At 36.8% G+C, this 17,307-nt stretch overlaps 2 protein-coding genes across 2 annotated transcripts in view; both read right to left on the minus strand.

The window, feature by feature from the left end:
- Positions 1-1,252: 1,252 nt before the first annotated feature.
- LOC116303365 (agrin) lies at positions 1,253-9,552 on the minus strand. The gene is made up of 3 exons (XM_031712894.2): positions 9,346-9,552; positions 6,383-6,991; positions 1,253-2,670 (listed from the first exon to the last, which is right to left on the minus strand). Exons 1-3 carry the CDS (start codon positions 9,389-9,391, stop codon positions 2,294-2,296), a joined length of 1,032 nt encoding a protein of 343 aa, XP_031568754.1. The 5' UTR covers positions 9,392-9,552; the 3' UTR covers positions 1,253-2,293.
- A 5,561-nt stretch (positions 9,553-15,113) lies between these two features.
- Positions 15,114-17,307, minus strand: part of LOC116286856 (uncharacterized) — a 34,687-nt gene continuing 32,493 nt past the window's right edge. The window contains exons 30-31 of the mRNA XM_089028435.1: positions 17,214-17,300; positions 15,114-16,597 (exon numbers count right to left, since the gene is read on the minus strand). Of these exons, the coding sequence (XP_088884561.1) occupies positions 16,409-16,597; positions 17,214-17,300 (276 nt within the window). The 3' untranslated portion in view covers positions 15,114-16,408. The remainder of the gene's footprint in view (positions 16,598-17,213; positions 17,301-17,307) is intronic.

The following is a 17,307-nucleotide window of genomic DNA, read 5'->3' on the forward strand; positions in this document are numbered from 1 at the left end:
ACGTATTGGATAACATAGATTCGTTCACTGGTTAAGGATTTATTCCTCGGATAGCGCTATCCACCGGGCCCTAGACTGACTCATCTAGCCTCGTGTTTCACACGTGGACATATAGTAGCCTTTTCACATATGAGAGGCTAGTAAGTGCTGCAGCCGGAACAATAGCAATATGCAAATTAGACGCCATATTTCGGTCAAACTATTCAATGAGGTCTCTAGTTATATCAATTCAAAGTTTTGGATCCGATTTTATCGGCCATCCATGAAATAGAAACCTAACACGGTTTCCAATTCAATGATAAATTTGCCCTTACAGGGGATCGATAAAAAAGGAGGGCTTTCACACTCAGTAAAGCAATTGCTTTTATTTTGTAGTGATTTTTCTTAAATATTAAAAATAAAATTAAACCAACAAACTACGGTTACCTTCCTGTCTCGTGCGGAATGTTCATCGGAATGCTATCTATGTAGTGGTCAGTATTTAACCACCTATTTTAAGCAGTCACCGAGATTGATACCTGATTGAAAACCAGTAGAGTTAAGTCATTAAACCCGTGAAATAGATATTAGACTAATACACTTTAGTAGACCCTAATTCCATTGTTTTCTTTTGTGTCTATTTGACTATTACATGTTGACTAGTAATTTTTATTTCACGGGTTTAATGCCTTTACTCTAATGACCGTATATTAAACGTAATTCTTTTAAAACAGAAGTTTCATTTTATTAAATAATGTATTTGGAAAAGAAAAAAAAAAGCGACAAATACTATAAAGACGTTAATAAGAGCTTCGTATAGTAAAACAAGAATTAAGTATAACAATGTTAATAGAAGAAAAATCTGCAATTTATTTATTTTTTTATTTTTTTTCCAGTTTACTTGATAAAAATTGTCAACGAAAATACCATGTTCTAGAAAAACCTTGCTCGCGCACGTCGTTATCGAGAAATATTTGTAAGTTTTGTATGGGAAGGAGTGCGCTAAGTGCTGACACACGGTGCAACATCTCATGTAACATTGCACGCAACAGGACTGTTGCAGCGTGTGTCTACCCCTGAACCGAAACTTCTTGCATGCAACGTCGCATGCAACAAATCTGAAGTTGAATCGCGTTCTACTCTTGCAACATTGCGCGCAACGAATTTCATCATGTGAACTTGGCAGCAACATGTTGAAATTTTTAGCCAATCAGCTTGCACCAAATTTATAATTGCTGACCAAATATTTTAGCATAAAAACAACAACAAAATGTAATAAAACAATTTTTCAATGTTTCCTTCTTTTAATTTATAACATTAGATTCTTATAACTGAATTATGTCTTATAGTCTATACTATGAGCTGAAATTCCACCTCCTTACTAATATTCAAGTGTGCTTTTCATTTGTGGTGGTTTTAGATTTGGCACAAGTTCTAGATTTCATGAGGCGGGCGGGGACACATGGCCCATTATAGCAAATAACTAAAAAAATAAACGTGCGAAAACCAAGATCTCGTACATATTTCAATTTGGTTTCATTACGAACCGTATAATAATAAGTCTCAAGTAGTCACGTTGTAAACTATATTGCCGTGCATATCTTGTATACTTTATGCGTGACAGGCCTGACTTTGCGTGACAGGCCTGGCGTTATTTTAATGTGAAGGGTCAATTGAACAATTGGTTGGGAGTGGAAACTTTGTGGAGCTCTAGTTGGCATTGCAGTGGTTTGTTGTACTGTTTTAGGGGGGAAATATGTCATCCGTTGGAAACATGCACAATGCCCTGAAATTGAAAAGTAAACAGCAGAAGAAAAAAGAAGAAGAAGAAGAACAGTGTCCTGCAATGCCGACATTGCCCGGTTTTTTTCTTAACCTCGGATTGGCTATTACCGCCATTTGTATTGCTACGCGGCCACCCCAGAAAAAAATCGCGACGTGCACTTTGCAATGAACTGCCGTCAATCAAACACGTTGACATCATTTACGCGCGTTTGGATCGGCCCGGATAGGCCCGAGTGTGGCTCATAATACTTGTAAACAATCGACAAGTTTTGGCGCCTTTTGAATCACACGCGTGTAAATGATGATGATGTAAATGATGGGTGGCCGCGTAGCAATGCAAATGGCGGTAAGCTAAAAAATAGAGAAACAATGAACACGTAACACTTCAGTGTAGGTCAAAACAAGTCCCTGCCTACATTCTAATGCAATGTACATATAAACTGAATATATATCATTCCTAACTGACATCCTAATATGATGGACATCTAAGCGTCTGAAGATTCAGCAAACTTCACCGAAATGGACTTTCTTATCGTCCAATTCCTGTACATCTTCCCACATGTTTTAAACCAATAGGCGACCTCTTCTTTCTCTTATTCTGGCACTTAATAACCCTCAGATGACATTTGCTACGATAGGTAATACCATCTGTGCCACATACCGGAGATCCACGCTTGTGGCGGCATTTTCGTACCGTCAGACAAGGCTTAGGGGTGCTGGGAGCACCACAGACCCCTCGATATTGCATTCGAAACTGTCGCTTTTGACCCTTTGGTAGCGTGCACTTTGCTTTGGCTAGCAAACAGCCATTGTCGTAGGTTTTGCCGTCGGTGCCACACACGGGTCTTCGTGAAGTGGGACAAGACGTGGGGCATGGCTTTGGCGTGACTGGGGAGCCACACGCTCCTAAAAGAAGATTGAGAAGAAAGATTTTGGTTATGCAATCGACGTATAAATAGTTTGGGAAATAACAAAACTACAAATAATTTAGATAACTATTTTTTAGATATGTTATAACAGTCCAAACTCTATAAATTGTACATAAATATCGTTTTAAAAAACAAACCCAAATCGACACATCCCTACACCCAAGGGGGAAAAAATAAAATAAAATAAAATAAAATAAAATAATACAAATCAAAAAAGACAGCAAATAATATAACAAACAAAAACAACTGATAAAGAAGATAAAATTAAGAGAACACGTATGGGCAGTCAAGCTAGAAAAACAAATAAGGAGGCAAGCAACAAAAAGAATAAATAGAGACTAAACTGAAGACAAAGCAAAAACTATGGTCGCACATGCTCGTCTTCCTTTCTTCCTTCCTTCCTTTCTTTCTCTTCTTTGTTTTAGGGAGGGCGTGGAGTGATGGAGGTCTGGTTGATTAGGCGTGGAGCGGTAGTGCGGCTTAGTGCGGGAGGGAGTTATGTGATATCGCTCGAGCGAGAGCTGAGGGATGGGGCTGGCAGGGGGAGGAGGGATGGCTGGTCGGGTTCTTTCTTCTTTCTTTCTTCCTTTCTTTCTCTCTTCATTCCTTCCTTTCCTACTTTCTTTCTCTTTCTCTCTCTCTTTCTTTCTTTCTTTCTTTCTCTCTTTCTTTCTTTCTTTCTTTCTTTCTTTCTTTCTCGTATTTCCTAATTAGGAAGCCTACTTGAAACTCAATCAAAGCCAATGAACTCAAAATTAAAACGTAAAAAATAACAAGAATTAAAGACAGTCTCAACTGGAATCGTGAATATTACTCTCATAGCATGAATCAATCGAAAGGTGATGATAAACTCGGCCCACTGAATAACATACTTAGCAACTGAACGACAAAGAAACCATTTAGAAATATAATAAATGCTCACACTGATTAACGTAAAGCGGCTAACCGTCCTAGGTGATTGGAATATAATCTTCATTTACGTTGTCATAAAGACTATGGAACTATTCATGTCATGTCTGGCTAGGTTCACTTTTGATCTCAAAACTGTTTTCATAACTTCCAAGTTTATGTGAGAACTAAATACTACTTCGTACGTATTAAATAATCTTGCATGGGGTTGATAACATAAACAATAGCCTTTGGGCTTGGAAAATCATTTTGGTATAAAATAAACAATATCCTATTGGGATTTTATTGTGTTAATGTCGATAAGCTAACTGAATTTTGATAGCTTTTCCAAGCATTTTATCTCAACATCTGGAACGAAGTAAACAGCAAAAAGTAATTTTCGATGTCTGACGAGATTCAAGTTGAAAAACGGATTTATCCCTCTGTTTTCTAGTAAAGAGAAACTAATTTGTTCACAAAGTATTTTGTCTCAAAACTACGCCAATTGTTTTTCTAGTTACCGAAGTTACTCACTAATGGAAGAATTTAGAGGCTAAAAACTTGGATTTTTTAAAGCAGGTTTTTTAGCAATTGCTCCGTTAAACGGCAAACAAGGTCAAATTGATGTGAGTCTTTAGGAAGCGTTGGAATTATAAGCAGTTGTATATAAGACAGTTTATAGGCTTATCAACTCGGAATAGCTATCTCGGTTTCAATTAAACAAGACGTCTTAATGTCAAGATTTGAAACGTGACCTAAAGAAACATGTGCAGAAATTACATGTTGATAGCATAGCACAGATCAATACATTCTCATTTAGTACACTCAATCACTAAAAGGTCTTAAATGACCGACTTCTACCACAAATATTGATTCATTTAACATCTGTTTTCCAAGACATTCTTATTTTCTCAGAAAAATCACGCATTTTAAAGAATTTTAAATAACAATTCGGCAAGAGTTTTTTTTTTTTAATCCAATTACTTTCCTCATCCCCAGACATTATCATTTTTTCATAAAGTCAAGATTTTTGGAAGAAAAAAAATAAAAAAAAAAAAAAAGAAAAGAAAGAAAGAAAGAAAGAAAGAAAGAAAAACATTCAAGTAAAATGTTTAAAAAAAACTTCCAAATACTGCAAGGAAGAGATAAAGAAAGACATATCATAATGCTTCTTATCTGAGCTCAGTCAAGTGCTCAGACCTATACATTAGACATTAGATAATATACATGAACGGCTTTTGCAGAATATTCCAGTAGCTGAAGAGCTGAAAGCAATCTGTTTAACATCTTCAAGATTTATCGAAATAATTTGTCAAACATTTCCAATATTCACTAAAGAGCAATAACAGATAATGTCTTCTATTGTCAGCAACTTGTAAAATGTTGCTTATCAACGATTATAACTCTTGAGGGAAAGACACGCAATCCTGAAAAAAAAGGTGTAAGATCGTTCTTACTAGCGACGCAAGCCCGAACGCAAACATGAGCACAAGCGCAAGAAAATTGTTCTTCCTTGGGTAAAATTTTTGAGAGAAATCAAGTTGTTCGTGATGATTAAGTCTAAACTACTTTAAGCACCATTGCACACTCTGTTAACTAATCCACGTCTGTAATTCCCGATTTTCTATTTTCTTCTTTCATTTTATTACTAATAATTTTATATAATATTTATAACCTAGTAAATATGTATTTATGTGTGCACAACTAACCTTATGCAAGTATTGAGTATATTTGTTTTGTTTCGTTATCTTTTTTTTTTCACTCTCTTCTTTACTTTCTTTCTTATTTTACTTTTTCTTTTTTCTTTCTTTTTGAAGGCTTGGGAAACGAATTAGAAAACTATAAAGTGGTGATTTCAAGCATCAATTTTATAGAAAGCAGCTGTATAATAACTAGTAAAAAAGTAAAGAATCAAAATACAGCCTCAGAATTGGAACTGCCCATCTCCTTATATAGTCGTGTCGCATGGCCGGGAATGCGTGTAAGTAATAAAACAAATAAAACTTCAAGTAAACCAGGATTACCTTAAAGATGGTTGTTTCTTCTACTGTTCATTTGTTTTTTGTAGTCATTATGTGTTGTCCTTGTTTGTTTGTTCGTTTTTAATTAGAAGGTTAAATAAACTATTGGGGGGGGGGGGGGGGGGGGTGGATCGAAGCGAATCAAACTGACGACTTTAGATCTGTTGCCCCGGAACGAGGAAATGTTATACCTTTCAATATTCATCCCACTTTGACTAAGCGATTGCTTTTTAACGCGGTTTACCTAATTTAGAACTCCAGTTTCAGAAAGTCACTTGAGGTTTGGCTTTGCATCAAGCGAAGTAACACAGAATGGCGGAATTCTTTGTTAGAAATCTGCCCATCAGGCGAAATTATGTTGAGGTCGTTAATTAGCGTTGTAATGTTGCTGTCAATATCTATTTATAGTATATTCGAAAGTGAGGACGTTTGTGACCAAGCAGCTTGTACTTATTACTCTAATCATAAATACTGAGACGCACAAAAACTAATATATAGAACATATTTGCATATCCATTATGAAAAACGTTTTTTTCGTGATGAATCGATATATATACTTATAATGTGTGGCATTCATTTCGTTTAGATTGAAGAGAAATAGTATTTAAACAAAAGGAGATGGGAATGCTAAAATAGGTCAGTTGACACGATGATTTAATTTAGCCTAAATGTTAATTCAGCTCAAAAATGCTAGCCATTGACGTACCCATTCGCACAGTAACCGACGAAAAACCTTCTCTGAAATGCCTTGCTAGTTAGAAACCGAATATTGATATTTACCTCGATATCGGAGTCTGATTTTTCCAGCCCTTTGTACGTGTGATTCACACTTGGCAACCAAGTAAAAGCAAAGATTCTTGTAGGTGACACCATTAGAACCACAGATAGGACTATTCCTGTTAGGGCATTGTGTCTTCGCTGGACATACTATTCGCCTCGAGCTCCTAGGTTTACCACACACGCCTCTGTACAGCGCAGTCAAGCGTTTCCCAGCCATTCTTTCTTGACATTGTGCAATTCTGAAGTGACAAACAGTGTGGTACGTTATGTTGTTGCTACCGCAGATGGAATTTCTTGTAGAATTGAGCGTCTTGCAAATGGAGGAGGTTGTGGGACAACGTCTACTCTTCTTGTTTCTCTTGACATTTCTTCTCTTGGTGGTCTTCTTAAGATTTGAGACTGTGATCATTTTATTTGGTGCTCCACACGCCCCTTCGTGTTGTAGAAGCAATTTTTTCCCGAGTTTACTAGCACCACATTTTGCATTTCTGAACTCGCATTTGCTGGCGTAAGTCGCCCCATCACTGCCACAGACGGGATGATTCAGCCTTCCGCACGGTTTGTTACAATCTTGTGTTTTCTTTTGCTTCACAGCCTTTGTAAGTGCAACTATTACAAAAATGAAAAATAAAAATCTTTAAAATGTTGCTGACTTACATACAAATTACCGTCTAGTTTCATATTCGAGAGAAAAATTAGCAAAAAAATAAAAAATAAAAATGAAATAAAATAAAATAAAATCTTTATTATCTTTCTGACATTTGTAAATGGCTTTCCAGCCTTTGCAAACGCAACTATTCCGAAGGACACACACACACAAAGAAAAAAAAAAAAAAAAAAAAAAAAAATCAAATATTACTTACATAGAAATTACCATATGTTTTAATATTCTAGGGGAAAATTAAAAAAAATAAATAAAAAAAAAATCTTTCTCATGAGTCTTTCCGAAATTTGTAAATTGATAATGAAGAGAAACAAAAAAGTGCTTTCAAAATATTGCTTACTTACATAGACATCACCATGATTTCATGTTGGGAAGGGGATATTTGGGACCTTTCACAGCTTTCCGACATTTGTCATTGATAATGATATTTTGAGAAATCTTGTCCGAATTGCCGATGACTGATCTAGTGATTACTTCAATCATTTCTTAATTTTGCTTTGTAAGCTGCGCTTTATAGTAATTAAAATAACTGGTGAAGTAGGTAATCTTTTAAAATATTAAGTTACTTTTTGGCAAAAGATTGATAATTACAATTAGAGAGAACAAAAAGGTATTCAAACAAGGTAATGTATTTTTGTATATGGGAAAAAGAAGTCACAACATAGCTTTATACATATATACTAACATATACGCTAACATGTATATGTATATATGGTAAGGCCAAAGGTTTTAGGCGTTTTTTTGATAACAGCAAAATATATTCATCAGAATGTAAGCGATATGTTAGACTGAAGGAAAAATTAAGTCAATGTCTGGAGGACATTGCGAAAACATCAAAAATCATCTAACAATATTGAAACCACAACAGATTACCGAACCTAACAACAATTTCAAGACCCACTCCTGTTCTGCAAATTAAAAAGTGATGAGTTTTGATTGCTTTTCTCAAGCAATCGTAATATATGTATTCTTGGAAAAGATTATAACTGAATTGTTTTGACGAATATCATATGTCCAAGAAGCAAAATCAATGGATGGTCGCCGCCTGCTTTCAATCACCGAGTACTGATTGAGAGCTAGTTTCGCCATCTCTAATGGTGCTTTCGCTTACTTATCGCCTCTGGCAAGAGTAGAAACAGAACTAACCGAGCCCTTACAAGAACGTAAATGCGGTCAGCTCCACTTATCGAAGACAATCATTAGTAGACGTTTCGAACTTCTTCAAAGAAAGGTTGTTAGAAGTGACACACTCCGACGAAGAATCGACAGGAACTTCTGAATTATCTCATTGTTTAATAACCACATCGTCATTTGTTATGGAGTTCTTGCTGTGAGTTGGGAGGACACGCGGCGCCGGGTTCTTGACCGCACAACACTTAACCTCCATTTGTAATAAAAACCGAGTTTTAAAGCCAACTTGGTAATAACTGTTCCATTATGAGATGAACATTTTAAATCTAGCGATGCAAATAAGTCAGACAGATGAGATATGAACGCGCCATATCATATAGCTGATAGGATCGAAGTGGGATCAAAATCTGGCAACAAAAAAACCTTTTAAAACATCGAAAATCATACCGAACAGGAATGCAGTCCCATAATCGTGCGTTTGTGTGAGTCATTTCTAATAAAGCAAGCTGTTTTCATTCGCAAAGGTTTGACCATGAACAGCCAAATGCATTTATCGTTTTCAAGATTATAGTCTTAAGGCACGTCATTGAGTCATTATGGCGTGGTTTTTCTGTTTGACGACTTTGGTTTCCTTTTTATTTCCTAATGTGGAATTTGGTTATCTTCTTCATAATCAATGCTTTACATTACATACAGTACTCTTCCTAAAATGAATCTAAGGAAACCTTCTTCTTGAACTGCGACCACATTCACATAAACATTGAGTGAAACGATATCGGGCAGGTCTAAGCTCATCTTTTGAATAAACAAATGTAAAACCTAAAGTAAACTCCCTCAAAAATTTATTGGAAATTTCAAGTTCTAAGTCTTCTGTATTTCAAGAGGGAGACGCAAGAATACAATCATGTCAACAACTTGTTCCCTCAGTATCCAAGGTCTAGCGAGGCACGCACGCATTCTACCATTTAAATGAGTCACTTGACAGACACACTTTTGCTGTTAACAAAATTGTTACTTTAGACTATCACGATCGTCTTGTAAGTAAAGCTGGGAGGTGAGGTTACATTAGAAACCACGAACTAAGAAAAGCGTAGAGTCAGAAAGGAATCCTGTTGGAACTCAAATGAAGAGTCGTCTATCAACAATTTAGCACGACCATCCTACTTACCCGTCACAAGTGCGGACAAAACGATGAAAATGGCCAAACGTCTCATAGTGGTGCGTAAATATAAGCAGTTAAACTCTTTTTGACCTTACCAAGGTACGAAAATTAGGCCCTCTGCATGCAAACTGTGCTCCTAACGGTTTAATGGTAGAACGTAAATGAAGAGTCACCTCACCGTGGTGGCCAAGTTAATAACCATTGGCCTCTCAGCCCTGCTTATTGTCTATGTGAGCACGGTTTACAGTCATTCCTAGCATAACTGTGTTATTAATTAAAACTATGCCTGTTTATGTTCCAGATAACATCTCAGCTGGACCCATTTAACAAAGCAAGGAAAGAAAACAGGAAACGGGTATCATCAGAGGGTTGATCCCGTCTCCGACAGATACTATCATAATCGTAATTCCTTACTTTGAATAATTCCATTTGGAATCGTTACTTCTAACCGTGTAAGTAATTTATCACACGCAACATTTGGATTAGAGACAGTCCGCTTGTATAAAGCGGTTGCTGAAAATGGCAAAGGTCTTCGAACGTATGCAATGATGATTCGCGATGATGATGCGTGCCCAAACTCAGTTGCCTATCAAGATATCAACGCTGACGCTAAGCGATGCCCATTCAACACATTTAGAGTTGGAAATTTTATCCATAATGTCATGGCCCTTCATTAGTTTTGTAAACAAAACCCGTATCTGGGGATTTTACTGTGATGGGATGTGCCTGCATGGTCATAACTGGTAAAAATAGGATTTTCGTTCGTGGGAGGGCCAAATGTTCCATCCACTTTGATTCTTATAATACAAAAGGTATTTTGATCCTTCTGATCTGAATTTTTTCGGGTAAGTCGTAAATCGCATTTTGATTGAATTGATCGATAGACGATCTCAACGTATAATCTAATGGGAAAACTGAAATAGGAAAAAACTATCAGCATCGCATTCGGTAAAGATTTGGAAACATCGACCGTGTTCAAGGGTTATAAACATAAAGATATTTATGCTATGACAAAAAAATCATCATTACGATTATGATGCTAAGTATAATTTCTGGAATTACGCCAAACGAAACTAAGTTTCAAACCAAAAGGTTCTTTGATGATTGCACTTGGTATTTGTAAAAACCGCTTAGAATACACCGCTAGGCCACAAGAAGTCGTGGTTCAAGGATGCATAATTAAAAGGGAGCCCACTAATTTGCCACGTGAAAAAGTGATTACCTACTACCAACCACCATGGTAGCTGATAATCCGATGAGCTGCAGTCTTGTGCAGAGGTTTATCAGTCTTAGCCATGCTTAGGATACTAGGTTGTTTACATTACGTTTTACAAGAACAACAGCTGGAATATACGCCCTACCGCGATCAACGTCCGTGCATTGAAGTTTAAAATAGCCATATTGTTCTGTCAAAAGACATTTACATTAGATAAGAACAAAAGAGCCGGACCAGAAAACCTTGCCAGGATTTTAAAGAACGTAGGAAAGCAGTCGTGACGGCGTGTTTACATTGCCGTTCAGACTCGAGTGGTTCTCGTATCGTACAACGTCATCAGCTACTTTACCTTTGACTAAATATGGATCTGTTCAACTTCTATGATGCTATTATTCCCACGACATGCTAGGAATACTAGTACATTATGGCCTTATGATCCTCGAATCTCAATTACCGCCTTCAAGTCGTTAAATGTTTTGTTCTGGGTTATCGCAATTGTAGCCAGTAGAATGAAAATTGACAAGACTCTTCCCAGGCCTACTCCAACATTTTGCTAGAACTTCACATTAAGGAGCGAGTAGAAACGAATTATAAACCAGAGAAAAAAAATTCTACACTGTATTGAGCGAAAAATGAATGCCTGCTCCAATTAAAAGGATAAATAAATTCGGGCCACTAGTAATCGTATGTCACCAAATATTTTTAAGCGCCGTCATTCCTATCTCAAAATCCAGGTTTATTAGTTTACTTTGGAGAGCTATCTTTAAATCTGGAAGGCTTTGATAATCCTGACTTTTGCTTTTTCTGTGATAAAGTTCAGGTTTCCCCCCATGCATTTGTATAGTAAACAGTCTGCGATCTAGTGATATTTATGACAGACAATGCGACGACTGACCAATTTCACTAGAAGAACTTTTTGTTTTACTGATCCATTTTCCATCATAAAAGTCCCAGAACTTTTATTGGATTTTCCTCCCTTTTTAATGAAATTTTGTACATTGGCCATTGAATGCGATAAGAAAGTCATCACAAATCAACAGTTTATAAACTAATTGGCCCATATTTTAGTAAGTCACGATAAAATTTTATCTCATTTAAGAATGTTCTATTGACGCCTTAGGATTCCACGAATAGCCTATCTTTGCCTTTCCACTCCTTGATGTACGGCCTGATGAACCAACAATATCAGTCAAACACTCGAGATACAACGATAATTTATGAACGGGAAACCACAGAGCAAGACTGCTGTCATTACAAAACTCTCCTCGTGCAGATTGGTTCCTAAGAATATTGTGTTACATACAGACCACATGTACGGCTCCTTCCTAGTAGATTTTGAGATAGGTTCATTTGAAACCCTTCTAAATCTAAAGCCGTCCTTTCTGTACAAGTATTGTAAGGAGTTTTTGCCACAAGTACTGCTGTGGTTCCGGTTAGGGAACACACCCAACGAAATAACATCAAAACCCCGCCATCTTTTTATCGCAGGATGTTTGTGGCACTATATTTGTGTCTAGCACGGAAATGCACTTACTCGGCACTTGTCCAAGCATTTATTTGGGCGAGAAAAAAAAAAGTCGTGCCTAGAAAAGTCCATGGAAAAAAGGCGCGAGCTTTGGTAGATGCTGTAACTATTGCAGGAATGACGTAATGCATAATCTTGATCCCACAATGTTCTTTCAATTTTAAATATCAAAATCTTCAGTAACTATTAGCTGAATTACAAGTAAGCCCGTAGCACCATTTGTTAAGTATCATTTGTTATTATTTGTATTGCTTGTGTAATTATGATTGTTAATAAATAATATATATATATATAAGAATAAAAATATAAAAAAATCCCACAATTTTCTCTAATCTCGAGGCCAGCGGTAGGAAGAACTCCCGTTGTCATTTTTGCTATATTTTTAGTGAGCTTATTTACCTCAATCCTACGGTGCGGCTAATACTTCAAGTACTTCTTAGGCATTCTAAGGGGCCAAAATCTTTCCTTTGCCAGTTTTCACTTCCTCTCAATCGGATTTTTAATAGTAACGACAAAAATAACTTATTCGAGTCAAACTGCCTAACTCGTGCTAATGCAATTGAAGTACCTTCGATTGAGACACATTCCACTTTGAAATGTCTATCCATTTCTTGGTGCCACAGTTTAGTCTGAAGAAGTGGACCTCAAGTTGAGATATAGTGAGACAGACCAACTGCCGGCTTCTCGGCTATAGTTAGTCTATACACCTCTTTTCCTTGGAAGTAATGTTTTTCCAATTTAGACCACGCAACATTATACTGAAAATAAGATTCTTTGATTCTTTGAGTTGTATCCATTATTCACGTTCTCATGCTCAACCGTTAAACAAAGATATAATGCTGTAGGGAATGATTAGTGGGTCTATCTGAAATGGACAAAGAATTACTTCCAAACTAAACAAGCCAGAAGTATTAAAGTTTACCCCGGCCACAAGTTCGAACGTAGCTTTTTTTGTCAAAGATTTGAAGGCATGGAATACTGAAAAGCTTTCTTCCATTCTTCAGTTTTTATCTACCACTTGTCAAGAGATAACGTAAATAACGAATCTACACTACGATATTATCATGGTGGAAATATGTAAAGAAGCAAGCCCGGCCAAGCTTAGGAATACTACGGCAAGCCGAGTGAGTGCTTCTCTTAGTTCCAGATTCGAGCACCGAGTTCTAAGATAAGGTATAAAACGACAAATCTAGTGATGGTTGTTCACAAAGTTGAAAATAATTTCTCATCTTCATTTTGAAGTCATATTCGATCTAATCTGCAATATCGAAATCCTTTATATATATTTGCTAAATGCGATGATTCAATAAATAGTTCATCAAAACAAATCGTGAAAGCAATTTTCAATAATCTAACAATAAATTAGATCTGAGCCGTTGCAATAATAAGTTTGCATGGGTGTGTCCACGGACTATGTTACACACGTAATTGTCGATATCACCTATCTGATTTGTAGGTGCTACTGATAACAGCAACCTTATCAATTAACAACAAATGAAGAACAGCAGTTGAAGGAGCTGTAACAACACATTCAAAAACAAATAAACGAACAATCGAACATAAAAACGAACAAACAAACAAACAAACGAACAAACAAAAACAAACGAACAAACAAACAAACAAACAAAACTAAATGCAAATAGTCTTTTTTTTATTGAGCATAATTAGCTTCGAAACACTCTTAAATTCTCTCGCGAGGGATGGACGGCTGAAAGAATTTTATTTTTAAACTATAATCCATATTCTAAACTTGTAAACCTCAACAAAAACATAGCTTGGGCTATCTGTGGTTTCTCAAGTGAATCACTGAGTGGTGACGCCAGTGGAATTTGTTACTGAATTAAAGTCAATAAAAAAGCTAGTGACGTGCAGCTGTTGATAATATCGCGATAGAAGCAATCGAATTTTTCTTATTTAATCGGAAATCAATCAAATTCTGATTTATAGCATAATATGATAACGTTTGCAAAAAATTTGTTTAGAAAAATCATGTAATCACCTAATTCCTGGTTCCGTCATCAAACAACATACGAATTTATCGGATTCTCTGTTGTGTTCGGACGCTTTCTATGTTAGAAGTTTTTAAGACGTCATCAATTGGTTCAGGGGACAGCCATAAATGCCTGCATGCTTTTTAAAATGATTGATAGATATACATTTGAGTCGGCAAATGGCTTTGTGACACATGGATGGAAACCTTAAACAGAGAATAAAGAATCCTCTCAGAAACATTATCAAAACTTATATGTCTTCACATGGCTTCACATGCATGCAGGCGGTAGATATGCTTAAAAAGGCCGCAACTATAGCGTAAATCTTTGTCTAATCCTCTTCAAAGACTTCAAGAGTTAACGACCTGCACAAGTGTGTCTTATCGTAGACTTACTGTGCGTGCCGCAAACGAAACTGATAATTATTAGGGTCATAATGGGCAACAGATTTCTTTACATCGACGCAAATTTTGAAATTATGCTTTAACTATTAAACTGTTTTATTTTAACGGCCATCGTTACCCGCCTGTTAGGGGCTCATGCGCGAGGTTCACAATCATTATATCTACAACACACAACCGATTCAATCTACATGTTGGTAATAGAATCTATACCTAGTTTGGTACCTTTCACATTCAATTGTCTACAACTGAATTTTTAGCTACGGAAACAAAATCAAGCAGTTCGTAATAAGTAACTTCAACAGTCTTTCCTTGAGAAGAAGAGTGTGCGACAACAAACAAACAAACAAGCAAACAAACAGCTTTATCTAATCTAGTGGTCATGATATGCCGTTATCCAATGGATTTATCCATCAGATAGCGCTAGCGCTATCCACCCTCCGTACAACTGGGCCCTGAAGTGGCAAAATGAAGATCAGTATATAAAATTCAATAGCTATTAAAAAGGACACGAGTGCACTGAAATGGGATTAAAGACAAGAAACATTTCACTCAAAGAAAATGTATTCATTAAGTTCAGGGTCTTCGTAACGGAATCTCTCCTTGTTGAAGCATAATTTCTTAAAACCCTGTGCAACAAATTTTGTTCAGTTTGATCTAATATATTTTAATTTCAAAAGTACATGCTGTTTCAGTTGGAAAATTTTAACTTCCGAATGAATGATTAACGCGAGCGCCGAATACCAAATGGGAATGATGATATAGAGCCGGCAAGTATGGTGATTGGACTTGCCGATAAGCCACCAAGACACATGGAGGACAAATAAAAAGGTACACCATTACTACCAAATGGTTATCTACATAACGTCCAAGAGTGCATCAGGTTGAACTGCCTTAAATCTTGCAAATGTGTGAACACTTTTTTCTGAGAACGTGGAGATATGAAAACGAGAATAACATGCGTTAGAGGTATGTGAACACAGATTAAGACTGTATTTTAGTTTGGTTTATTGATGAGACGGCTGATCTGCCGATTAACACAGATTAGGTTCAGCTTAAAAGTAAATACATATTGTAAACGTATCAAGAATTCTTTGGTCTAAAAAGGAAGTCTCTGAGAGCAACTAAGAGAACTAGTGTCCATGACAACGATGTTGGGCGGTATTCTAAAAGCATTTTGTTCATACTAAAGAAAACTGAAAAGATATGTTGTTGAGAATTTTTTTTTTTCATAATTGATTTTCTTCGGGGGTTATTATTGCGTTTCTAGATAACAAAAGCTGAGAAATAATTGTTAAACTGAAATTTAGCGGTCGGGCAACGCATTTCCGATTGTTTACCTGTAATATAAAACATGCCTCGGGCGTCACAATAATCAAATATGATAATCAAGGATTCAAGCAAGAGCCTTTAAATACCAAGGAAATATTATTTTAAACCGAAGCATATATAAATAATAGAAAATGAAAAACTTAATATCAAATAATTTGCGCTAATATTGTCGTGACTCGGCTGCACACTATTTTGTTCACACCCCTTCTACTCCATTTTGAACTAAAACTCCATTCGTAGAGAGATAAATACGTAAAACGGACTTTGGTTGAATAGAACGGGTTTTGTATGAGATGGGGACGTACTGAACTGACTTAAGACCCGTACACGGTACAACTTGCTGTAAAAATGAAATGGCTTCCAATAGCAACGTTTTTCGTATGAGTGAAAAAATAAACGGTACTACGAAATGCCGTTACACCCTAATGGCTTCCCACTGCATTCATACGAATATCCAATCACAACGCTTGGCTACAGTTACTATAAATATACAGTCTCATATATAATTTTTAATTTGCCGTATCTTACAACTGCAATGAAAACCATTCCATTCGTAACACAAGCCGGATATTGCTACTTCCTCTATTGGAGAGCGGTCAGCAGTTCAAACATGGACGATGTCTGCAAGAGAAGGCGCTGGCTCTTTCGTCTCTCGTCTGCGCAAGCCAAGATGATCACGTGATGCTGTAAAAACCTCAAGTTTTCGCTGACGCTTGAGTTTCTTTTTCCATTGGAAGGCTAGGTCGGCGGCTTCTGCCTCGTCCGTCGAAACGTCACGGGGTTTGACCAACTCCTAAGATATCAACCACAACGTTATGTTTCAACGGTTTTGCACGTGATTTAACCAATCCCAACCATTGCACGAACATTACCATACACATACATATGCTATTAGCATAGGAAATACCATCACCGTTCAAGAAGCTACGCACTCGTGGAGTTAAGCCATTTTCAACAAATACGCGTGGTATTTTTCGAGAAATAAGGTAGTATTTCTTTTTAATAATACATCTATTGAAATACGCGTTTCTTAAGTAAAAAAAAAAAAAAAAAAAAAAAGCTTCCGGCTCCATTTTTTGCATTTCAATCAACAACACACAGTAAAGAGTTCTCAGATGTGCCGCCCGGCGCGTGCGCAGTGTAATCAATTCGTTGCACGGAGGTAAACCAGGGAACTCGGAAAAAAACCCTGAAGCTCAGGATATAACCAATAAGATACTCTACTCGCATGCGATGGCGAGTCCGCGGATCTAATCCGAGACCACTGCGGATAACCCGTGCTTTCAAATTAAATATGTCTCGCTACACACAAAAAAGTTATTGCAACCGGGCTAAGAGTTTGCGGACGCGCTAGGACTTACTATTTCGGACTTTGTCGGCTCAAGAATCACATTGCCAAATGTTGTTACCTTGACTGAAGCGGCTTCTGCAGCTTTGAGTGTCTTCACTACAGCTTGCATAAGGTTATCAGCATTTCTGACTAACACGGCGTCCGCCTAGGAA

The sequence above is a fragment of the Actinia tenebrosa genome, unplaced genomic scaffold, assembly GCF_029948245.1.
Source record: "Actinia tenebrosa isolate PJP-AT-01 unplaced genomic scaffold, QUT_ActTen_1.0 PGA_scaffold12__29_contigs__length_12842862, whole genome shotgun sequence".
NCBI classification, from domain to species: domain Eukaryota; kingdom Metazoa; phylum Cnidaria; class Anthozoa; order Actiniaria; family Actiniidae; genus Actinia; species Actinia tenebrosa.

What these genes read in the sequence shown, in the direction of transcription:
- LOC116303365 (XM_031712894.2), bottom strand. Translation starts at nt 9,391, where the DNA reads ATGAGACGTTTGGCCATTTTCATCGTTTTGTCCGCACTTGTGACGG. An exon ending in TTTGTCCGCACTTGTGACGG is followed by an intron (nt 6,992 to 9,345) that starts GTAAGTAGGATG and finishes TTTTTGTAATAG; the next exon opens with TTGCACTTACAAAGGCTGTG. An exon ending in AATCAGACTCCGATATCGAG is followed by an intron (nt 2,671 to 6,382) that starts GTAAATATCAAT and finishes ATCTTCTTTTAG; the next exon opens with GAGCGTGTGGCTCCCCAGTC.